At 48.9% G+C, this 25,097-nt stretch overlaps 1 protein-coding gene across 1 annotated transcript; it reads right to left on the reverse strand.

Moving 5' to 3' along the window:
- Positions 1-1,077: 1,077 nt before the first annotated feature.
- Positions 1,078-20,950, reverse strand: HRK (harakiri, BCL2 interacting protein). Its single transcript, XM_061169378.1, has 2 exons — positions 20,501-20,950; positions 1,078-5,882 (listed from the first exon to the last, which is right to left on the reverse strand). Exon 1 carries the CDS (start codon positions 20,830-20,832, stop codon positions 20,557-20,559), a length of 276 nt encoding a protein of 91 aa, XP_061025361.1. The 5' UTR covers positions 20,833-20,950; the 3' UTR covers positions 1,078-5,882; positions 20,501-20,556.
- Between the last annotated feature and the right edge of the window lie 4,147 nt (positions 20,951-25,097).

The raw sequence follows: 25,097 nt of genomic DNA on the forward strand, positions 1-25,097 counted from the left end.
AGGTTTATTGGACCCCAGATGATTCAAGAAGGGTTTTCTCAGATGCCAAATGACGATGGATATTTAAAATGTAAACAGCATTAGGTGACAATTGGTGCCTCTCAGGTCAACATTATGAAGCCAGCCACAAAAGCATCATCAAGCAGAACTTTTTGGTTGAAATTAATTGTAAATCAAGCCAAATACAGCTTAAGTAAAAGAAGGACTTTATTTGGTTCATGTAACAGTATGGGCTTTAGGTACAGCTGGATTCAAGGGCTCCAGGGATGATAGTAGAATCATGTCTTTCCATCCCTCAGTTGTTTTCCTTTGAGATGGTTTAGTCTTCAGGCAGTCAGATCCCACGTGGTGGGAAGAGAGCCTCCAGAAGCTCTTTGCTTATGTTCTACCAGCTTCACAACCCCAGCAAAGAGAGCCCCTGCTTCCCCAAAGCTCCAGCAGGAGTTTTGAGGTTGATTCTCATTAGTTTGCCCCCAAACCAATCACTTTAGCCTTGGGGACTCAGAGTGCTGGACAAGCTTCGGTCGGGTGTTGAGCTCTGGACATGGGAACAGAGGTGGGTGGGAAATGAAGTCCATCCCTCCAAGTCACATGGACTGAGAGTGGGGAAGGGGTGGGTCCCCAAAGAAGAAAAGAGGATCTATTATCTAGAAAAACCACCTGTCCTCAACCTACCATTCTTAGGAATAAACTAGAACTTGGTCTCTTGGTACAACTCAGACCAGGTAAATGCAGGTGAAAGTACCCACCCTGAGCGGTCCATTCACCCATAGTTGGAGACATCAGTCTGCAGGCTCACTTGCTTATCTGCGTCATGTCATGCATAAACGATGCTTTTGTGCACTGACCTTGACCTGTGGGACCGGTTCCCCCAACCTGTTGCTCAACCCAGGGGTACTGCTTAGGCCAACCCTCCCCTTGGGGTGTTCCCAGGAACACAACAGGGACAGGAGATGAGCGTGTGGCCTTCTGTCCCAGGGAAGGTTGGCGTGTGCAGCCAGATCCTCCCGTAGTCTTTGGGGACCAACCTTCCAAAAGGAAATGAAAACGCAGAGGCCTTTGGCTAGAAGCACACAACCAGTTTTGTTTTGTTTTGTTTTTAATAAAGTCATTACAAATATGTACAAAGCGTCTCCAAGGTATGAAATTCCTCTTACAAAAGAGCACAGCAAACCAGCAAGGGTAGAAACCAGAACGGAATGTCCCCAAGCGTATCGCCTCTCCAGCTGAGTCAGAGGGTTCACTGAGGTTCCAGACAGCCCCACAGCCATCTCCACCGCGCACAGGCGTTCCTGGGCGCTTAGAGTGCAGAAGACCTTGAGGGGAGGAAACGGGGGTTCGAGTGGGGGAGGGGACAGGAAGGAGATGAGAAAGACTTCCCGTGTCCTAGGAAGTAGGTCAAACAGGCCTTGTTTGCAAATGAGATGCTTGTCCCAGGGACCTTACAAAAGTCAGGAACACAAAGGGCAGGGAACAAATACATAAAATCTCCAACTGAACCATCCAGGCTGTCCTGGAGTGTCCCTGAATGCAACTTAAGTTAGACTCCCCTGCTCCTTGCTGGGCCCCAGGCACGTGCTTGCCCTTGAATTAGCAATGCCGGTGGGACCAGCTCAGGAAGGAACCCGGTGGAGCAGGAAGCTTAGCTCGGGGGCTTGGAGGGAAGTGGGGCCGGTGTGGGGGTGGGGTCCACGCACACCTGAGTCCACGTCTCGGCTCAGCCACTTCACTCTTCGCGTGCAACTTTGGCCAAGTTGCATAACCTCACTGAGCCTCAGCTTCCTCAACTGTAAAATGGGAATAATAACAGCACTGTCTTCCAGAGTGGGCGTGAGGAATAGCTAAGGGGGAAACATGTAAAGCTCTTAGCACAGTGCTTCTTCACTGTGTGAAGCAGCAAGAACCAGCCTTTTCGTGCTGGGGTCGTCAGCTTTTGAATTGCCTTCATGATAGTGTAGATCTCAGTACATATAAATTCTATAGAATAATCTGCCAGCAAGGCTTGGGGTCACAGTGTTGACCTGACAAATCTGTGAACCATAATGGAAAGGTACATTGAGCATCATCTGGTTCCAAGCAGGTCTACCCCTCCACGATCAGTACATAAGTCTCTTCCTAGAGGAGATTCTACAACCTGGAACATTGTAGGTGCTCAATAAGTAGGTGCTGAATGAATTAATTAAACTTTTAAAAATAAGCTTTCGATTTATACTTCAAAATGACACTTTTGATATCAACTTCCTCCATCAGCTCCTGTGGGACTAGGCCTGCCCCTTCACCCCGCAAACCAGCTTCTGACCCTGTGATGGGCCCAGGTGGACTTAAGGGGACATTCAGAAAAGGAATTGGTATCCACACGGAAGAACAAAACCTGTATTCTGGTCACTGCAACTTCTAATACCAGGTGGACACTCAACAAGTCCACAATGGCAAGCCAGTGTCCCCAGAAGACACTTGTGTAGCACCAGAGGAGGACTCCCTCAATTTCCCAAGCAAGGGGAAGTGATATTTTGTCACTGTCAGAAACATGATAATAAAGCGAGGAGTACATGAGATCAGATATATAAATTGTGAAACCAAAGTCACAGCTCCATGGTACTGTGACCGTATTGTTTAAATCACCCTTTTCCCCTCATCAAAATAGAAAAGAATTTAAAAATGAGATCACTGGAAGAAGTGGAAAAAAAGTCTCCAGGATCCCAGTGAAAGAGGAACAAAATGGGAATTGGGTTCTAGGAGACGTACAGCCCAGGACCACGGACAGCAGCCAGAGAGGTGCAGGGCTCCTCCAAAGAAACTGTTCCTCAAGCTGTGCTCAAGGGAATATGAAATGGAACCCAAAATTGAAAAGGGGAAAAGAGATCTTGTTTGCTCATGGGCACTGGGGTAAGGGAGAGAAGCTTCCAGAAGGGAATGGATCTAATTTGGAATGTTGAGGTCCCAAGAGATTCCAATCCCTGTGGCTCCTGGACCCTCACCCTCTGAGAGCAGCCAGAAAGAAGGAGGCCCTTCTGATTGCTCCTCACTTCATTATGCAGCAAGCTACCTAAACGATGATCTCAGAGGCCTCCCTCTGCTTTGCGCGCATGCACACACACACACACACACACACACACACACTGCTGTCTGCTGAAACCTGATATGAGGTCTTTTTTAAAATTTATTTCAAAGCCTCCCTCCCTCTCTCTCTCTCTCTCTTCACAGACGCTCTGCAGTGAAGCTAATCAAAATCAATGACTCCTTGGCAGCCAGAGAAAAGCCGGTGGGGGGCGGGGGGGGGGGGAGATGGTGCCAGCACTTTGCACACTGTGGAAATATTTTTTTAAAAAAAAACCACCACCCCACTATCTCATGCAATCCAAGTAATGCAACAGGAGAGACAGTGGAGACAATATATACATATATATCATGCTTCAATTTCCTAATACAAATGTCCATCAAGAAGTCAAATCTCATATAAAAACAAGCATTAAAAACAACCCCTTGTCAAAAATCGGGGCATTTGAGAAATGCACTCAAATTAATGATGTGCAAGAAAAAGCTGGGGTTAGATAAATACACAGTTTCTAATAATATAAGAGAATATGTACAAGGGACTTGGCTGTAAAGCTCCACGAGGAGGGTCCTGGGTGCCCAGTTCTCTCAAGCGATGTGGCTTCATTGAAATCAAAATTGCCTGAAACCCCAGCATTTGGAGTTTGGATCCTCCAGCAGGAATGTCATAAGCTAGTCAGGGTTGAAAAAAGGATCCTCTGACCTTTAACCTGTGTCTAGGTGGTCAGCACATCCCCACTGTGGTCTTGAAGGTGCAGCCTTAAAAGCAGCAGAGAGCTATGATCGCGTACAACTACAGTAATGAAAACCCCCTCCCCCGAAAATGGGGTCAGCTGGAAAGTCTAGCGTCTGGCTAGGAAAGTGACTAAACAAAAGCAGAGACTGTATTTCGTATCATTCTAATGAATTTGCCTTCTCTGAGTTCACGGCTTGGCAGGGATGTCACCTGCTGCTCCCTGACGACCTTGCCTACACACTCATCCCCTGTAAACATAACTGCAGGAAGGGCTCCAGCCATGAAGGGAAACAAATTCTCTATAAACAAGCTTTCCTTTTGGCTTTGCCGAGTTCCAAGCTGTCAGGGGGCGGCCGGGGGGAGGGGGTGGGTGGGAAGCTGCCCTCACATTCAGCAGTTCTGGGTTGCATTTTTCTTTAAAGGGCTATTTAGGAAAACATAAGGCATGGATTTTTTTTTTTTTCTTTTTAAACAAAGAGACAGCTCTCAGCTTGCAGCAGCCCTGAAAGCTCCTGCATTCTAAAGGACCTGGTAATTTTCAGCAACGCCCGTGGGAAAGAATTGCGTTTCAGACCCATGTCAACCTGAAAACGGCTGGTCCCTCTGCTGGTTTCTTAGAACTGGAAGAGTGTCTGCAGACCAGACCAGCAGACCCCCTCTCCACAGGTACCGCGTGGTGACCTGCAAATCCAGCCTTGTAGAATGACTGTCTGAACCTGCAGCCTCGTGCCTCACCATCTCAGCTTTGAAAACGGCAGTGTGAGCCCTGCACAGAGGAATAATACCTGTTGTTGTTGGATATTTTTTTAATGAAAGCAAAAAATAATCATCACTCCCTGAAGAGTCTTTGCAGCCAAGTCTCAGTCCAGCACACATCTTTTTTTAGCCCTTCTAGAAACTTCTGAAAATAGTAGCTTATCCTGGGGGGGGAAAAAAAATCAGACCCTCAGAAAGTGAGATGCTGGTGCATTTCATTGAAATGACCCTCTCCCTCCCCCAACGTCCCTGGCTTATAAATCACCCTTGACCAGAAGGTAGCCATTTCTTGGCTCTTCAATCCATAAAACCTAAGCCCTGAAACCCCCTTGTGGAGTCGGGGAGGCTGTGGTCTGAACTCGAAGGGTACTTGCGGGCGGAGGAGGCAGCAAACAAGTCACACGTGAGGTCAGTTTTCCACCCCCGTAACCAGCAAGCCACTCAGTGCCATCACCCCCGCTTCCTCCCTCCCAGAGCCCAAGGTTTACTCCAAAACACCTCCGTGTATTCATCCCCACGTAGAGAAAGAGAAAAGACTCTCAAGTGGCACTTTTGTGACTGATTCCTTTAAAATAAGAATCTGAAACAGCAAAATAGAAACCTCTCTCGTCCCCTGGCCTTGCAGGTCTGGCAACAGCATACCATGACAGCACCAGCAAGAACACACTTAGCACCAGCAAAATTTAAGCAAAGCACCAGAGACACCAGATTGGTAGGGGGGAAAATATGCCATTTGTCTTGATGACAGTGGGACTAGCCATCTATCTAGGTAGGCAGAGAGAGAGAGGCTAGGACTTGTCAAGACTTAGAAATGGAGGTATCCCAGACTGCCCCTACAAAATTGGCCCTGAGTCCTCACTTTTTTTTTTCTATTTTGCTTTTTGCACTTTCACCTCCTCCTCCACCGGCATTCCCTCCCAGGCAGTTGGTCGCCTCTGAGGCTAATTCCCACCGGTCTTTGCAAAATTTCTAGGTACACAGTAAGCATCTCTCTTCCAGTGCCCCAGACATGAAAGAGCATCAAAGTTCACATCGGAAGGTGCAGAAAAGGGAGGGGACCACGTCCTCGACAAGGCATGCACTGAAGAGTAATATTCATATTTTCTTTTTCTATATATATAGAGCTGTATGTAAATAGCGTTGGGGTGTCTGTTTCTGCAGCTGGATATCAAAGAGGGCTTCCCCAGTCCCATTCCGCGTTGCTACTATTGCCCCTGGCGCCGTCTTTATTCTCCACTTCCTTCTCGAAGTGCCAACTGCGGCCTTTCAAGCTCTGGGCTCCCCCCTCAGGAAAATGGGAACCGGCTTTCTCCAAGGACACAGGGTTTTCACCAACCTGCAGAAATAAAGATTTGTATTTCAGTCAGTAGGCACGTGCAGACAGCCACTGGGGATGACGTCAGCGCCTTGGGCCGCTGCACAGCCAGCTCCACTTGTCGGGAGGGGGAGGGGGATAGGCGAGAGCTGCTAGATACCAAAGCTCTGATTTGGAAGGAAAGGTTCCCCCAAAGCTAGTCTTGGTGCTGCCCCTCCCCCCCAAAGCTCTGTCCACATAGCAGCCTTCCTTAAACATATATGTGCACGTGCACACACACACACACCCCCCTCTTGTTTTCAGACCTAAATGTTTACATAGGCGTCTTCTGTGATTTAAAAAGACGATGTAGAGACACACTACATTTTTGCTCCTCCATGTCAGGAACGGGACCATCATCTATTCATTTCATAGATCCATATTCAAGGCAGACTTGTAGGACAGTCTCTGCTGTCATCCATCCACCCACCCATCCATCCATTCACTCATTCGTTGACGAACATGCCAAGCACCATACTAGGTGTTACAGATCCAATGACACAGTTCTTACCCTTAAGGGGCTCACAAGACAACAAAGGGAGATGAGATGAAATCAATAATGACAGTGTCATGGGAAGAGCCTGCAATCTGGGTAGACATGGGCTATGGGAGCCCACAGGAGAGGCAGCGCATGAGGGAGGAGGGGAAGTCAGAGAAAGAGGAAGACCCCTGCTGAGTACTGAAAGATGCCAGTGAATTAGCCAGGATAAGGTGAGGTATTCCAGGCAGGGCAGAGAAAAACAGTGCATACCCAAGAGAATGGAAACTATATATCCATGCAAAAGCTTGTACACAAATGTTCAGAGCAGCATTATCTATAATGGCCCCAAAGTGGAAACAACCCAAATGCCCATCACCTGATGAATGCATAAATAAGTAGGGTATTTCCATACAATGGAATATTATTTGGCCATAAAAAGGAATGAATCACTGACACATGCTACAACACGGATGAACCTTGAAGACGTGCTGCTAAATGAAAGAAGCCAGACACGAAAGGGACAAATGTATGATTCCATTTACAGGAAATGTCTAGAATAAGCAAATCTATAAAGAAAGCAAGCAGATTTGTGGTTGCCCAGGGCTGGGGAGGAATGTAAGCAATTGGGGACTAAATGCTAATGGGTACGAGGCTTCTGTTGGGGAACTGAAAATGCTCTAAAATTGATTGCGGGGATGGCTGCACAACTCTGGAAATACAATAAATACCATTGACTTGTGCGCTTTAAAAGGATGTGAAGTATATCCGGAGGAGGAGAGGAAGAGGGAGAGGAGGAGAGGAAGAGGGAGAGGAGGAGAGGGAGGGAGTACAGGAAGGGGATGAAGAGAGGAGGGGAGGAAGGGAGAAGAAACAGGACACAGAGGAAGGACATACCATGACTAGGTCAGGGAACTCGATGAGCCTCAAGCAAAGACTGGGCCCTGGGGCCAGGGGGGAGATGAGGTTGGAGAGTCAGCAGAGGAGATAAACACAATTCGTACATTACTCTAAAGCAGGTGGTGGGAAAACTGCCATGTGCGTGATACAAACCACGTGGTGTAGGAGAGAGATGACTTTATGACCTTCAAGTGGACAAAAGTCCGGGATATTGACTTGTATGAACTGCACCAACAGACTCCCTTGGCCTCTGGCCTCCTCCGGGGTCTAGTTCACAGAAGGCGGCAATGGCATGGCGAGACAGAGCCACAGGTCGGCCAGAGTACCTGCCAGGAAGCTCTCTGGCGCAGCTCCGGGCCCCTCTCCAGGCTCTAGGTCCTGTCCCCTCGCCTCGCCTTTAGGCCAGGGGGGCTGCCAGCCTGGGGGGGGCTGCAGGATCCCTCACTGATTTCCTAAACCCTGCCCACACTTTGCCATCGAACCTTTACTAAATTCTCCTCTGATTACTCAGTTTGGGGGTGCTCTCTGCCTCTTACTTGGACCCTGACCGATACATACAACTGCGTCCATAATCACATGGGCCCCACAATCTACATTAGCTGCTGGTCACAAGGATCTGAATCAGCAACTTCAAACCTTTTGCTTTTGACCTGCTCAGGTGGAGGGAGAAGACCCCTGCAGCCCGCCAACCACCACCCCCACCCCGTTCCCCTCCTGTCCCATCAGGGCACAAGCGCAGAAGGCATTCTGCTTTACTGCATAGCTGCTGTATGTTTTCATGGAATACTGACTCAGTGTCACCGTCAACTCAACTGAGAAGCACACTCAATTTAGTTCATGGAAACCAGCTTCTGTAACCCCTAAAAATCTCACTTTGTTGGTGTCTAGTCATACTGACCTATAGAGTGAAAGTCAGTGGAACCCTGCAGCATTAGCCTGAGGTGATTATGCTGCCTTAAACATGGGTACAAAAAAGGAAGGATGGAGGGAGAGAAAGGAACCACGTTTATTAAGCACCTACTGTGTGTTATGGAGTGTGCTGACTTCGTGCTAAGCATTGCTCTCTGCACAAGATAAAGCTCAGTGCCTGCCCTCAATTGGCCTCCAGTCTTACTGGGGAAGACACGAAATGCCAGAGGCCAGGACTGTAAAAGACCATTGTCTGCAGACAATGTGTGTGCAGACACATTGGTCTGGGTGTGTTTAGAGCCCAGAAGTCGGGATGCGGTTACACTCACCAGGAAAGCTTCAGAGAGGAAGCAGGATTTGAACTGGGCCTTGAAGATATACAGACAATGTTTTTGCCATATTTGGAAGAAGGCAGGATCGTTTAGGTGGGGAAAGGGCCTAAGCAAGGCGCAAGGGCAGTGACAAGTATGGCTCAAACAGGGGACCCTGACGAGCAGGGAACTGCATCTGAAAGTTGTGACAATTGAGGCTGTGTCGATACCTGAGTTGAATGGAGATGATGAAGGGAAAATAACAGTGGCATCAGGCGAGAAACTGTATTGTTTCCTTGCAAAACTAGGACCAGCAACTGATTTTCACTTTTCCTACCTGTAAATCATTGAGCCTATAATGAGTCTTTCTAAGGGTTTCCCAGGGCTGCTAAATGGACAAATTCCTGTGCCCGTTTGTGTACTGATTACTGGTTGGCGTCCACAGTGAAGGATGAACATTAGAAGCACACCTCTGCACGGCATCAACCAGCCAGTGGACACCATGACAGCACGTTCCACAATCAGAGGGTGGGCCTATGTATACACTTCTGGAGGATTTTGTTTGTTTGTTTTTTAGTTAGCATTTTTTCACTTCAGAATATGTTATGTCAGTAAGTATAACTCTTTTTTTGTTTGTTTCTTCTGGGGGACTTTAAATTGGACACCCTCCACTAGCCCACAAAAGCAGTCAGATAAATGTGCTCAAGGAGGTTCCCTCCAGCTTTATTTGTAATAAATTTGGAATTTATTACAAATCTGGAGTTTGGAAACAACCCATGTGTTTATTGATAGGAGACTGGATTAACAAATTAAGCCAACTGCCTATTAGAAAGAGGTAAATCTAAATGTACTGAGACAGAAAGATGGCTATGATTTTTAATTGAAAAGAGCAAATGCCCCAGATCTTTTTTCTTTTAATGAGTATGTGTGTGTGTGCATACACAGAGAGCTATATCTATCTATATATCCATATAAAAAGTATGGCAGAGAGGCAAAATAGTATAATGGTTAAGAGCCCAGACTCTGGAGCTCGACACCTGAGTTGGAATCCTGATTCAGACACTTAAAAGCTGTGTGACCTTGGGCCAGTTATTAACCTCTCTGGGTCTCAGTTTCCTTATATGGAAAAGGTGTGGGAGTATATCGAATCTTACCGTGTTGATGTAAGGACAGAAAGTATTAACATACGTGAGGACTTAGAAGTCCAGCACATAGTAAGGTCTGCATTTGTTGTTATTATTATTGTTATCGTTGTTATATACTCCAGACTGAAAGTTACCCCAGGGGAGTGGCTCTGGGGGTGGAGTAAAAGAACAATTACAGCGCTCTACTTTATATACTTTACTTCTGTATTGTTTATGTTATTTTTTTCTTTTCTTTTTTTGAAAGGAGTAAGGAGTCATTGTATAATTTTAAACTAGTTTAAAAACATAGAGTCCACAGCTCCCTATGAACCACTTGAACTGCCCCTGGGATGTTTTTCCTCAAACTTGGCTCATAAAGCACTTTCTCAAATGCTGACTCACAACCAAAGCTCACAACTGAAGAGATTCATGAAACGCCTGTTCTTAAATGTCCCTATTTCCACTTTGCACCCACAGAGTGGAGGGGCGGGGGACAGAGGGGGAGAACAGGAAGCCTCGAGAGACCGGCTGCCTGGGCTGGGGCGCTGCCCGTGGAGAGCTGTGAGCTGTGAATCCCGCTGCAGCGTTCCAGCAGGAGCCTCACCCCCTCTTCCCTACATCTGAGAAGAGTTAGGACTCTTGGGTTCCCTCCTAAGAGTTCCCAATTTTTAATATAAAAAAATATCTTTTTTGCTCTTGCCGTTTGCATATGTGATAAGTTAGAAGTTCAAATAGCAGAGAAGGATATAGAAATAAAAGGAAAGCCGCCTTCACTCCACCCCTAAGCCTCCCAGAATACTTTCTGTGCATTTACACACACCTTGTCTCTCCCCTTGACCCACCATTTCATCCTCAGGGCTCAGCACCATGCCCCGCACAGAGCAGGTGTTCAGTTCAACCTGTTGAGTGACAGTGGCTAAGTGAGCACGTGAATAATGGTGGTAACTTCCCCACTCTTCCATCTTTGCTTTTTTTAATTAATTTTTATTGGAGTATAGTTGATTTACAATGTTGTGTTAGTTTCTGCTGTAAGGCAAAGTGAATCAGTTACACATATACATATATCCACTCTTTTTTATTCTATTCCCATATAGGTCATTACAGAGTATTGAGTAGTTTCCTGTGCTATACAGTAGGTTCTTATTACCCACTCTTCCATCTTTGGTTTCAGCGGGTTGATTTTGACCATGGAGTTCAAATGGTACCAGTGCTCGGTCCTGATGTCTAAGAATCATGGGTACAAAGCTCTCCATGTGGAATCCTTCTAGAGGGAAGATGCTCTGGGCCATGTTATCATTTAAATCTCTGTCCATGTAGCTCTTGCTGGCCAGTTAGGACACTGGGCTCTGAGGAGACGGTGGCTGAGGGTACTAAAAGAACAGAAGGCTAGGTGTGGGGTGTACGAGAAAGGAAGAGGCCATTTGGCAGCTCCTGGAAGATGTGTTTCCTTCTCTCTGCCTATCTATCTATTGCCCCTGTTATCTGTGAATAGTTATCAATGCTATCAGTGAACAGTTATTGATTATATGAAGTCTGTGGAGAAAGCCCAGAGACCTCAAAGCTCTGCCCACTATGAAGTTCTGGCAGGTGGGCCTTGAATGCCAAACTAACTTGATGTCCAAAAGAATGAGCACTGAGAAGTTGGGGGTAGCACAGCACAGAATTGACACCAAACCAAATGAACAGACCCTTCTTAAAGCAATCTCGCCTTATGTATCACATGTTACAACACACACATTCTTTCACCCAACAAGTTCACCTCTAGGAACTTCAGTTTTTTGTGTTTTGTTTTCAAAGTTGTCCAAACAAGAATGTTCACTAAACCTCACTTACGAACTATCAGAAAATGGGGAACAGTGTAAATATCCCTGGGGATGTGACCAAATAAGGAAATCGTGGTCCATCCAAGCAACGGAACACCATGCAGCCATAAAAAAAGATGATGAAAACCTCTGTTGACATGGGAACATCTCAGCAACCTATTTTTATTGGGGAAAAAACAGATTACAAAACAGCATGAACAGTATGATCTCATTTACTTAAAATAGGATACACGTGTGGGTGTGTCTACGCATCAAGGGAAGTCTGGCAGGGTGGTCTCCGAAACCAGAGGTCATAAATTTAAATGCATTGGCCCCAGTAACGTGTGCCCAGGAGGGGCCAGGGTCACTGGAGAGTTTGTGTCCCATCTAAAGAGGTTTCTGACACTCATCTCCAGCCTTTTGCTGCCACATGGGACTTGGTATTGTCAGATCTTTCCGTTTTTTCAATAAAAACTGGAAACCTGGGCTTCAATATGAAAGTGCCTGATTTTTAAGCGTGTGGGGGAAGACATGCAAGTCAAATAAAGCTAAATGGCAGGCCAATTACAGCCAGGAAACCACCAGGTTTCGACCTCTGCCTAGACGCTAAGACATTCTTACACAGAGACAGTTGGCATGTAAGCCCACCTCACTTTCACCTTCAGAAGCCATCTCTGTGCCTTGGTTTCCCCATCTATAAGGTGAGGGAGTTGCGTTAGGTGGTTTCTAAAGTCCTGTCTATTTCTGGCTGTGTTTCTAGAACGGTGATCTCTTTGGGTCATAGATCTTTTGAGATCAAAGCCATGATTTCTCTCTGAAGTTGGGGGGCGGGGGCGGCGAATAGAGGAGTATGAAGTCAGCCAATTTTATGTCTCATTTCTGTGGGGGGTCCCCAATTCCCTGAGCCTCTCCCAAATTCATTCATTCATTTACTCATTCATCCATCCATTCATTCAGTAGTTAGTGAATGCCCATTCTGCACTGGTCACCATGCCAGGTGCTGGGATACAGTGATGGACAAAAAGCCAGGACTGGGGCCCTCACGGGACCTGGAGGCTAGTGTCCCCCAGGCTGGGGAGTCCTGTCCTGGAGGTTCCCCCAGCCCCGGTGCAGTGGCTTAAGAAGGCTGTTGGTGATCCACAGAGTTGGGGGCGGGGGCAGGATTAGCAACTGCTTTGTGCAAAAAGCTCAGAAACGTCCCCTAAGAGTTCCCACCACACTCTGAATATGGGCCCGTGGACTGAAATTTACACCAAATAAGAACAACACATATCCTGCACTATCATTTACCCTTTTCTGAACATCAGTGATATGCCTTATACTGCTCAGAAGGTAGAGGGACATGCCTAAGGCCACATAACTGGGAAATGGCAGATCAGGACCAGATCTGAAAGTCAGCCTGACTCCAAAGTTCACGTCACTTTCCATCAAGCTGTCCTACCTCGGCATAAAATCTGGGTGAATTAGATAAACAGTTACCAGCAGTTAAATTTTGTGAATCAAGAATGACGCCCCATGGTGTGCCAACAGGCTGAAACATTATAAATCTGGGCTGTCTTTGAAAATGCTACCTCTTCTTAAATCTATCCCATGGCCCTTGACACATTCCCACCCTCTGAAGACCCCTCCAAAATCACTATGTCTAAGTTTCCCCACCATCAATATGTTAGCATCCTACAGTATTTATTAAGTACCATGCGCCAGATCCAAGTACAGCCAGGAAGGCAGAGAAGCTCTTCAAACTCTTAGTGACACTGCTATGACTTGCAGCCTTTCCCTGAAGTTGGAATGGGCATGTCAGCAGTCATCTCACTCATGCACTCCAACAATGGCTAGAGATGCGGTCCATGAAGAATATTCCATAAAAAGATAACACAGATTTAGCTGGGGATGGTAACAGCCTGCTCCAGAGCCAAGCCGATAACCACATTATGGATAGTGGCCAGCGACGTAAATGAGAAAAGGGAACAAGTGGCAGAGTTTATTTAGAAACTACAAGATTTTATACTCTTTTAGACAACCTTTATAATAAAGGAATGTTTACCTACACTTTTGATATCAAAGTTCCACTTGTGGGCATTCTTAAGAAAATCATCTGTGATGTACCCAAAGAGTTACACCCAAGGATGTTCTGCGTCACACTGGAAACTGTCTAAATGTCCAATAATAGCTGCATGAGAAGGTAAATGGTGGAAGAGCCAAACAGAGAAATACTAAGCAACCTCTAAGAAGCGTGTCGTAGAAAATACTATAAAGCATGGAGAAATGTCCATGATATAATGACAAAGTCAGATTACAGAGAATGTATTTAGAGGGATTCTATTTGTTAAAGTACCTCTCAGTGCATTTTTTTTTTTAAATGGAAAGAAACCTCTCAAAATGTTAACAATGGGTAGTGAGATAAAAACAATCGATTAAATTTTCTTTTATTCAGTATTTTCCAAGTATTTGATAACGTGCTTGTAATATTTTTTGTAATCAAAAGCTATTTTTTTCTTAAAAAAGGGAATATTACATAAAGTTTCCCAAAACAATTTAATTCCATCTTGCCCAAGTCCATGGCCTGTGGAGCAAAAGTTCAAAGACGGCAACACTCTGTGGGGCAGCCAATTTTCTCTCCACAGGGCAGGGAACGAGCTTTCTCTTTTCCTGGGTATCCAGCAGTACTAAAAGGACACATCTCACTGATGTGGCCTGAAACAGAGATCCCTCACCCAACTGCAGGGGCACCAGTTTAAAGCAGGAAGGAGGGAGGGGAGACAATACGGAATTGAATGGAAATCCAGCCAGTATCCACAACCTTCTGAGGGCACTGAGGGCTGGGCATCAGTGAGCTGGCACAGGGGCCAGAATCTCTCAGACCTTGGTGGGAGGTCTCCTCCAGTGAGAGGAGGCTGGGGTGGGGGTCAGAGCCGGGGTCTCCTGCCCCTGAGGTCTAGGAGCATCTGAGGCCAGGTTCTGAGACTTACTCATCTCTGCATCCCTACGTCCTGGTGCCTAGCCCTGAGCTGGTGCTCAATTCATATTTGCAAATGCATGAGGATGAGTAGTTTATTGCATCACATCTAATTCTCCTCTTATAAAGCACCTCTTCATGTACTGTCAGCACTTGTGAATCCCTTGACAACAAAACTCAACCTCCCTACCATGGCCTGATCTAGCCCCTGCCTGCCCTCTGACTTCCTCTCCCCCAAGTTCATGTGGTCTTAGCCCACTGCTCGTTTTCCTCTTCCTCAAACACACGGTGCAAAGTCTCACCTCCCCAGAACACCTTTCTTCCAGGTACTCACGTGGTTGGCTCCTTTTCGTCACTCACGTCATTGGTTCCTTGGTTCCTCCTCAAAGTGGCCATCTCCAACCACTGCAGGTTAGGAGCGCCCCAGGCTCTCGCTATGAAAGGCATACCTCAGAGATATTTGCATTTTTTACAAATTGAAGGTTTGTGGCAACCCTGTGTCGAGCAAGTCTATTGATGCCATTTTTCCAACAGCATTTGCTCACTTCGTGTCTCTGTGTCACATTTGGATAATACTCACAATATTTCAAATCTTTCATCATTATTATATTTGTTACAGTGATGTGTGATCTGTGATCTTTGATGTGATTATTGCAAAAAGATTATGACTTATGGAAGGTTTAGATGATGGTTAGCATTTTTTAGCAATAAAGTATTTTTTAATTGAGGTGTGTATTGTTTTTAAAGACGTAATACTACTGCACACTTAATAGACTACAGTATAATGTAAACATAACTTTTATACACACTGGGAAACCAAAAAATTTGTGACTCGCCTTATTGCAGTGGTCTGGAACCAAACCCACAATGCCTCCGAGGTATGCCTGTACGTTATCTTCGTGTGTTACCTTCAGAGCCCTGAACACTTTCTGAAATTCTGTGTTAGACTGCATAATCCAAAGATGGCCACAACATATCTTCTCTCCCATTTGCTATTCTAGAACCTTGCCACTCCCCCATGGGGTAGTGTCTAATTCCACTCCCCTTAAATCTGGGCTGGCTTGTGATCTGCTTTTAACCAAAGTGATTTCTGAAGCTGGGTCAAAAAAGGCAAAGCAGCTTCCATTTGACCCTCCGAGACATTTGCCTTTGGAGCTCTAAGATACCAGGTCAGAATCCATCTACCGTGAGGCTGCCATGTTGTGGGGAAGCCCAAGCCACAAGAGACTGAGTGTAGATGCTCTGATTGGCAGTCCCAGCTGGCACCCAGCATCAACAGCCAGGCCTATAAATGAAGATCCCATCACCATGACTCCAGCCCCCAGTCAGCCTGGAACTGAGACAAGTCACCCCTGCTATGATTTGTCTGAATGTCTAACCCACAGAATGTATGACCCTAATTGAATAGTTGTTTTAAGCCACTAAGTTTTAGAGTAATTGGTTACAATTACAATTGTTGTAACCAGAACAATCTTTACTGATTTATCATCTGTCTCTTCCCACTAAAATGTAGGCTGCATGAGAGCAGGGGCTTCTATGTCTTGGTCCTTCCTGTGTCCACCATGCCCTGCACACAGTAGGAACTCAATAATTAATAGGTGAAAAAGTGAAAGAAGCCGAATTTAGGAAACACTAATGCTCATCGTGCACAGTTTCTGAATGATTCATGTATTCATCATAGTTATTTTGTATCTACTATTGACAAGCAATTTGCCATGGGCTAGGGACAGTGTGGGGCAGCTCACTGTTACCATGAAATCCTGTCACACACAGTGATGACCAGAAGGGAGACAGAGCCCCCACTCCACTCCTCCCCACCCCCAATGTAGGCCTGAAAAGCTGACTTTTCAAAAACCAGAGGTGCGGTTGCCAAATCCACCCAGCCCGCCTCTGGGGGTATATTTAATTATTCCCGGGTGCGGCTGTTTTTACATCCACAGCTCAGTCACTTGTGTCCTGGCCTCTCAGTAGGCAAGAGAGTGACTCCAGACAGCGACCATGTGGCAGGAAGGCTGCCACCGTCCTGCACATCTGGCCCCTTCCCCAGGGTGGGGGGGGGCGGGGGTTTCCTCCCCATCAGCTGTCTCCTTCTCCTCCACTCACTCCTTTCCTTCCTTGCCTAGGCTTTCAAGCTCTAAAAGTAATCCTGGCAGGGGTGCAGCAGTCTGGGAGAGAGGCCTGAGGGATGGCCTCCAGGTTTAACCACTTAATCCCCAAAATACCTGCCAAGAACCAGTTAGCTTGTCTGGGGGGCAGGCCAGACCGTCATTAATTCATTAAAGCAGGCTCCTGCTGGCCCATTATCTTCCTTGCCGCTGACCAGTCGCCTCTCGGGTGCGCAGAGTCCCCCTTTCTCCCCTCTCCGTAGTCCTAAGGCAAGGTTCTGCCCACCCCAGCCCGAATCCTCCTCCTTCTCTTTCCCTCTCCCCCCGCAAAGGCAAGTGACACTTCTCCTCCCTCCCACGCCACCACCAGCCAGCGCTCACCATAAAGCATCTTTTGTTCCCTCTCCAGTATGTTGGAGCAGTGACTGGTTAAATCACACCCATTCTCCTCCTGGCCTCCCCGGCCTCCAAGGAGCTTCCCCCGAGGCTCCCTCAGAAAGCGAATCTCTCTAGTGCAGAAATTCGAGGCTCACCACACCTTCTGCTTGCCGCCCTGGTATCTTCTCCTCCCCTGCATCCCTCAAGTCATCTGACGGGCTGCGTGCTGCAGGCCCTCAAAGGCAGAAACTCCAATGCCAGTTATGACTTTGCCATTGATCGATCCTTTGGGATGACTCAGGTGGACTCTCTCTGCCTCAGTTTCCCCTTTGAAACAATAAGGATGGCATTAACCATTTCATAGCATCCTCTGACAACTGAACTAAGTGCCAGGCACTGCACGGGGCACTTGAAATAGATGCTCTCCTATCAACCTCCCAACAATCCTGATAGAGATACAGCTCCGGTTTACAGATAAAGGCTCAGAGAGGTTACGGTTCTTACCCAAGGTCACACTGCCAGAAAGTTCTTGGGCTGGGACTTAAATCCAGTTTCCCTAAACCCATGCTCTTAACCCCTATACTATCCTGGCCCATGTGCCCTTGATTCCTCCAAATGGCAAGTAAGAATAGTGTGGAATCACCAGCAATGACAATAGCAAAGTGTTGTCTACTTTCGGAAAGAAAGATATTAAATGCACAATCATAGTCATGATAGCTCACATTTATATTCACTTCTTATGTGCCAGGCACTGTTCTAGAGCTCTCTGTAAATGACTTCATTTTACCCTCTTGACAACAACCTGTGCATTTAAGTACTACTATTGTCCCCATTTTACATATGGGAAAACTGAGTCTCAGAGGGGAGGTTGGATTTTTGTTTGTTTGTTTAATGATGACTTCTGAGAAAACTATTGCTGGCTCACAGTAGAGGCTCAAAACAAGTTTGTTGAAACTGCTGTCGTGCATATAGCTAAGCTCACCTTTAACCTAAGAGAATGGTCTGCCCTAGATGGCTGATTCAGGCCTCCCTGAAACCAATAAGGCACCCTGTGAGCATTCCCATTTCTCTTCTGGGGTAGGAAATGTGGAGAGGACCACACACAGAACTCAACAAACTGTCTTTCTCCAGGGGATTTCCTTTCACGTCTTGCTAACTTACCGAAGGCTGGGGAAAGATGGGTTTCCCCCGGTTAAGCCAAAAGCACAAGAAAGGCCCGAGTTGGAGGTAGCAGCGAGAGAAGCCAAGTCCTTGTGATAGGGGCCGAGCCTGGGAGACCCAGCAAGGCGAACCCCGGGATGGTAGTGGTATACCTTCTGTTCAATACCATCCGACCGGCGATCCGAGGGAGTGAGGTGCAGCGCGGCAGGAAAGCCGTGCCGGGCATCCTGCGGTCCGGGCACCCGAGGCGGGAGGACCCTAGAGGGTGTGGCTGCTGGGGACGCCCGGACGGGACACAGCAGGATGGAGGAGAAGCCAGGGGTATGCTGAGGAGGTGGCCTGGAGTCGGGACGTAGCACGGGGCTCTGGGGCAGAAGCAGAGTCAGGAAGGGGAAATAAACTCTGCGACAATTATCCGCTGACGCCGCGGATAATTCCGAAAACTCCGCGCCGTCCCCCTTCCTTGTCGCGTGGGTCCTTCCCCGCGCCCGAGCTCAGAGGCGCGCTGCGTTCGCCCCGCGCGCCCTCGCGGAGGTTTCGGGCCACCTCCAGGGCGGCAGCCTCCTCCTAAGGGCCCCGGGAGCACCCCCGGCCCCGACGCGCGCCAGTCGGGCTCTGGCTGGGCGCTCTCCGCCCCCTGGGTGGGACGCCCAGCATCCTGCACCGTCTAGTCTTGAGAAGGCAGCGCTTCCCCAGCCTCGCCTGGTCTCCAAGACTGCAGGAAGCGGTGTCCTAGCCCTCCTCCCCATTTCTACTGGATTCCTCTCGCCTCCCATCGTCTAATCCACGTTCCCACTATCTTGTTCTCCAGGAACTCTCTCTCTTTTTCTCCAGCTCCCCCGCCTTTCTTTCCTCGTCTCGCCGCCCGTTTTTTCTTTGCCTCCTTTACCACCTTCATTCCGCCTTTCCCTAAATTACACACTTTGGGCTTCGCGTCTCTTGCTTGGCTCCCTTTCTCTGCCCCACCTCCCTGTGCCCCATCCAAAATTTTGTTCCTTCCTCTAGGATTCGGCGACCCCAGCCTGGGCTTCTGCGGCCGAGGGCAGCCCCGGGCCTCTCTTCCGGGAGGAGGAGAATCGGATGGGACCTCCGAGCCGGGCAGAGAGCGTCCCGAAGCGCGCACCTCTCTTCGCCAGCGCCCGGGCTGCGCCGGCCCACGAGACATCTGTCGCCCGCGCTCCCGGCTCACACCCCGCGCACCCCCGCATCTCCCCGGGCGCTGCCACCCCCCACGCTCCGGCTGCCGCCTCTCCCTGCGGGCGCCGCGCCAGCTTCCCAGGGTGTTGGCGCACCGCGGGGCTCAGCCGCGACCCGAGCGCTCGGTTTCTGTGGGCCATGGCATCCCGGGGCTGGCTTTCTCACCTTCGACCTTCACCTTCCGGCCCTAGACCCACCTTTGGTGGGCTCAGCCTGACTCTCTCCACCGCCACTCACTGCAGCTCTCCTCTCTATTCCAGAATCTGAAAAGACGGTCCTTACACGTTTGCTCCCCTAAAGCGCCTAGCACCGTGCCAGGCGCACAGCTGGTGCTCAGTAATTCCCCAATCCCAAGGGCCTAGCGCACAGTAGGTGCTCAGTACCTTTCTCCTACTGGTACCAGACACACTAAGCGCTCATACTCACCCCCCACGCCCGCCGCGCAGTGCCTAGCATACTGCAGGCTCTCAAACATCTCCTCCCTCAACAAGGCCTAGCACCCAGAAAGAGCTCAATTGATGCTCTTTCATTAAGGCTTCCCCTTGGAGTTTCCCTGAGAGCCTCCGATCCCAGCTCACTTGGGGGCATCTCCTTCATCTCAGTTCCTCCGTTTGGTGAAGAGGTGGCCAAGCTCCTCAAACGGGACACCTCGCTGGAGGGGAGAAGAAGTTGCCAGAGCGGAGGAAAACTGCAAAGTTTTAGGTAGGGAGAAAGACGGAGGCGGCCAGAAACCAGGAGGGGGAGGAAGTCGCGAGAAGTGCTCGGGGCGCCGGGAGACGGGCAACAGAAACTGGAGAAGGGACACTTAAGGAGAAGGGGGTTTGGAGCGGCGGTGATGGAAACGGTGGCGACTCAGGAGTGGCAGGCGGCTGAAAGAGGACTGAGGACTTGTCTTGAAACCGCGATAGATTAGAATTCTTTGGCTTGGCCTATAACTGTTCTCAGAGCAAGCCCAGTTTTTACTTGCACTTTGTGTTTGCTTGAGCGGCTGGTGGGGCTTACGAAGGCTGAAGTCCTCCCAAAGCCACCCCGATGGAGAGAGTGGCAAGATGCGCTTAAGGACTCGGAGAGAAGGGGCAGAGACGGTGGACCCGGTACTTGGAAGGAGAGATGGGGACTGCCTAGGAGGGGGACCGAGATCCTTGCGAGAGAAAGGAGCAGAGGAAGAAGGAGATGGGAAGAGAAGAACGCCAACCTTGAGGCTCTCCCGCTCCCAAGCCAGCCGCAAGTCTCCAGTCCCCAGACACCGCGCGCTGGCCTCGCTCGCTCTCTCGCGTACCTGTTGCTCGCTCCGGCTGGGTCTCGGCTTCGGCCCCACCAAGAAGCCCCGCGTTCCTACAAGTTCCGCCTGCCGAGCAGCCAGGCCGCCAGCGCCGCCACCTGCGCGGCCGCGCACAGCCAGGGCCAGTAGGTGGGGAGCGCGCTGGGCGCCGGCGCCCTCCGGCTCCGCGCGCGGCGCCGCCACATGGTGCGCTGGTGCAGCTCGTCGCCGAGCGCCTTGAGCCGGGCGGCCGTGAGCTGCGCGGCGGACGAGCGCAGACCCAGGCGGCCCGCGCTGCAGGCGCACACCGCCGGCGGGCCGCGGCCGCGGTGCAGGGGGCACGGGCACATGACCGCTCGCCTCGCTCCCTCCCCGCGTCGGGCCGCCCCTCGCCTCCTCTGCCTCGGCCTCTGCGCCTGCCTCCGCCGCGCTCCAGTCGCCGGGGGCCTCCCCTGGACACCAAGTTTCTCCTTGTGTTGTGCGTTTGTTGTGCTGACGGCGCTATTATTAATTAAAGTGTCACATGGTGGAGGGGGCGGGGAGGGGGGTTACATCATCCGGCCCCGGCGGGGTGGGGGGGGGGCTGCAGGCAGAAGAAACCGAGAGGTAACTTTTAACCCTAGTGGCGCCGGCAGTGAGGGGGCGCGCGGGTTGGGAGAAGGGGAGCGTGGGGCGCTGGGACGCCTGAAGGCGACCGGCCGCTTGGGCCTCTGGCTTCAGGGGTCGCGGGAGACCCTCGCGGAGGCGTGGAGCGCCGGGGGAGGTTTTCTCCTTCTCTTTTTCCTGAATTCAGCTCCAATTCCGATTTGGCGAGGGGGGGGCAGGCTTGTTTGCCGTTTTGGATGAAGCCGATATCGAATTCGGCTGCATTATTCAAAAAATGTTCCGAAGCTATTGTTTGGTTTGGGGGAGGTGGGTCGATTCAAAATCTAATGAGAGGGCCGGATTCAACCCAACTTGCCTACTTTCAGGTCTGACTCCGCACCTGTAGGCTGCGGATAGGAGCACACCCGACGCACAACCCCACCCCCATCTGAGATAGGCCGCCAGACCCTTAAGCGCCCGCAGCGCCGCTAGAAACCTTGATGGAGGCGGGGAGAGGGTTAGGGGGTCGGCCCTTAGTCTCGGCTGTTCCCGGCACACCGCGCCTCCGCCCGAAAGACCCTCACAAGGGGTTTTCCAGAAGGAAACTTATTTTTGTCTGCTTGCTTTGTCACTATTACTTTCCTGCAGGGGTTAGTTTCTAGCAGTGATCCCGATTTAATGCGCAATGGCGACTCTAAGGGGTCGGCGGTGTCGGGGATGGCGGCCGCCGGCAGGGAATTTTAGCTCCTTTTTTTTTTTTTTTTTTTTCCAATCCGAGAACTGCTCCTATGACCCTCCAGACTAGAAAATCTGGAACTGCCCATGCTGGTGAAGGTACAGATGGGTGAAGGGACTCTCAGGATTCTTTGGAGGAGAATGAGACCTTCACCCATCTTGAATCCATGGGGATTCAGAAAACAGGGGGAGCCTGGAGGTGGCTCCAAGCCAGCCTTCTAGGTCCTGATGAGGCAGCTCTGATCCTCTTCTTCCCACGGGCGGGGTGTTGCCAAGGCCTGAGGAGTCCTTCGGTCACTTGGAAAAGATTCTTCAAGACTATGAACTTAGTTTGGGTCTGGATTTATCATGGAGAGATTTCCCCTTGACCTGCAGCATGGTCAGGGCTCAGATCCCAGCTGTGCTGTGATCTAGGTGGCTCTCTAGATCCACCCAGCCCCAATTCTCCTATTTAATAATGGTCAACACTTACTGAGTGCCTTCTGTGTAGATTACTGGGCTAAGGCCCCTGTCTACACTGCCTAAAGTGAGTTTCCACGTTCTAGGGTGGTGAGAGTGTGCTGTTACTATCCTGTTTTACAGATGAGGAAACTGAGGCACAGGGAGGTAAGGTCTCTTGCCGGGAGATCACAGAGTTAATGAGGAGTAAACCTGGATCTAAATTAGGGCAGTCTGCCGCAGGCTTTAAACTCTTAACCATGGTTTTATACTGCCCCCTGTAATCTGGGAATAATAATACCTCCCTCCTAGGATCGGGGCAGAGATTAAATGAGAGAAATGTGTGCCAAGCACCTGGCATGCAGCGGGCCCTGGATAAACCTTGGTTCCCTTTGCTTCTGGCCAGAACCACTTCCCCATTCTCCTGGGACTCACCTCCTTAATCCCCCCTAGTCTTTGCAGAGGGGACCTGATCCATTGCCCAGTATAGTGTTCCAAGAATGAAGATACAGTGTCTATATAAAAAGCCCTTTGGATTTAAAATGAACAATTCCCTCACCCCCCCCCCCGTTTTAATCTGCACGCTTTTAACGGCTCACTTCATGGACATTAATTTTAATGGGACGATTATTACCCTGTTTGGAAGCCTGCCCCTCAAAATGCTGGGCTCGTGAGGTGCCGCTGGGTCGGGTCCCGGCAGCTTGGATGTTTTCTGTAGCAGAGAGAGTGCAGCCTTGGCCGTGGGGACTGGGGACGTGTCATTCAGCAGAGGGAGAAGAGGGGGTGATGGAAAAGTGGGGGAGAAGAGAAGACCTCCTTCTTGCCCCCCAACACTCTGCAGGTGACAGTCAGTCCCTAAATTGGCTCACCTTAGAGTGGGCCCACCAAGTTCCCCATTCACTAACTGGGGAATTTGGCCTTGAGAGGAGGCTTTTTGGAGCCTCCATTTCCTCGACTGTAAATTGGGAATAATAGTACCTACTTCAATAGTACCTACCTCATAAATAAGATCATACCAGGAAGCCCTGAGCACGGTGCCCAGCACACCGTGAGCATTTAATAAATGTTGGCTGCTGTTACTATTTTATAGTAGATCGTGCACTCGCTCAGCAGTGTGCTTTGAAGAGTGTTGGAAGGCCCGCACCCTCAAATATATATGGTTCCCCTATTGTGAACTGGCGATTCTGTCACTGATATTGAGTATTGTCTAGAAAAAGCAAATTCTTTGGGAGAGTGACATGTAACACTCTCCTAACACTTTAGTAAAAATGCATTTTTGATTTTCACGTTTAATAAGCACTTAATGGTGCTTACTCTGTGCCAGGCACTGTTCTAAGTGCCTTAGATGTATCAACTCATTTAACGACCCTATGTAATAGGACAGGTATGATTATTAGTCCTTTATTTTGGATGAGCAAACTGAGGCAGAGCATTTCAATAATTTGACCAAGGTCATACAGCTGTCTGGCCCCAGAGTTAATGCTCTTTAGCATTATGTCACCACTGGGGACTTAGGAAGAGGGAGGGAGGGAGGCTGTTATGGGCTGAACTGTGTCCCCCTAAAATTCCTGTGCGGAAGTCCTAAGCCCCAGGACCTCAGAATGTGACTGTATTTGGAGACAAGGCCTTTAAAGAGGTAATTAAGTTAAAATGAGGTCATTAGAGCTGGGCCTAAATCCAATATGTCTGGTCTTATAAGAAGAGGGAGAGACACCACGGGTACATGGCCATCTGCAAGCCAAGAAGAGAGGCCTCAGATAAAACCCACCTTGCTGACACCTTGATCTTGGACTTCTGGCCTCCAGAACTGTGAGAAAATAACTTTCTGATGTTTAGGCCCCCCAGTCTGTAGTGCTTTGTTATGGCAGCCCTAATACAGAGGGAGTGAGAGGGAAAAAAATGCCCTAAAAGGGAAGCTAGAAGCAGATATTCACCAGACTACGGCCACTTTTTTTTTCTTTTCTTTTTCCTCCCCATCCCCCATTATTTTTTCTCTTTTAGGTTGCTTTATTTGCTTTTAGGCCTTACTGATTCTGAAACTGTGCACCTCAGATTGGGACTTGAACCCACGTGCCGGGACTCAAACCCGGCCAAAACCCACGGTTTTCCAACTGGGATCACACACCTGGTTTCAGGACTTAATGAAGCTCATGTTCTTGATGTCTCATCACAGAAAGAATTCAGTGAGAAACAAAGTGATAGGTAAGAAGTGGATTTATTTAGAGAGAAACACGCTCCCCAGACAGAGTGTGGGCCATCTCAGAAGGTGAGAAAGGCCTATGGCCACTTTTACTGCCGAGCACGTGCCTAGATATTTTTCTAGGACTGTTCATCTGTTTCCCTTCCTCCTCCTTCATGTCCTGTTGGAGATCTTTAAGGGAGGAGGAGTTTAAGGGGATTATTTTGAGAAATAGTTCATGAAATCCAGTTGATACATTTATTCAGAGAAAACTTTCCATACCAATTGCAAGGATGTGCAGCCTCTCTCTTATAAATAAATAAAATAGATTTTTCTAGTCCATGAAGACTTCCTATGGTACCCCAGTGCTTAAAACTGGGCTTAGCACATGGCAAGTGTTCGGTAAATATTTGTCAAAAGGAAGAAAGAAAGAAAGCAAGGAAGAAAGGAAGGGAGGAAGAAAGGAAGAAAGAAAGAGGGAGGGAAGGAAAGAAGGAAAGACTGAGTGAATGGTAAGCATCCTGATTTGTCTTTCCCACTTTCAGACATGCATGGTGATGTACATAGAATTGTTATCATCAATAACATTAAAAAAATTTTGCCGCAAATCATTCCTTTACCTTCTACAGAAATCAAAACTCAAGTGTTTCTAGCAGTAAGTGTATGTGTATTGGGGGT

This window comes from Eubalaena glacialis, chromosome 15, assembly GCF_028564815.1.
Source record: "Eubalaena glacialis isolate mEubGla1 chromosome 15, mEubGla1.1.hap2.+ XY, whole genome shotgun sequence".
Classification (NCBI taxonomy): Eukaryota; Metazoa; Chordata; class Mammalia; order Artiodactyla; family Balaenidae; genus Eubalaena; species Eubalaena glacialis.

What these genes read in the sequence shown, in the direction of transcription:
- HRK (XM_061169378.1), bottom strand. Translation starts at nt 20,832, where the DNA reads ATGTGCCCGTGCCCCCTGCACCGCGGCCGCGGCCCGCCGGCGGTGTGC.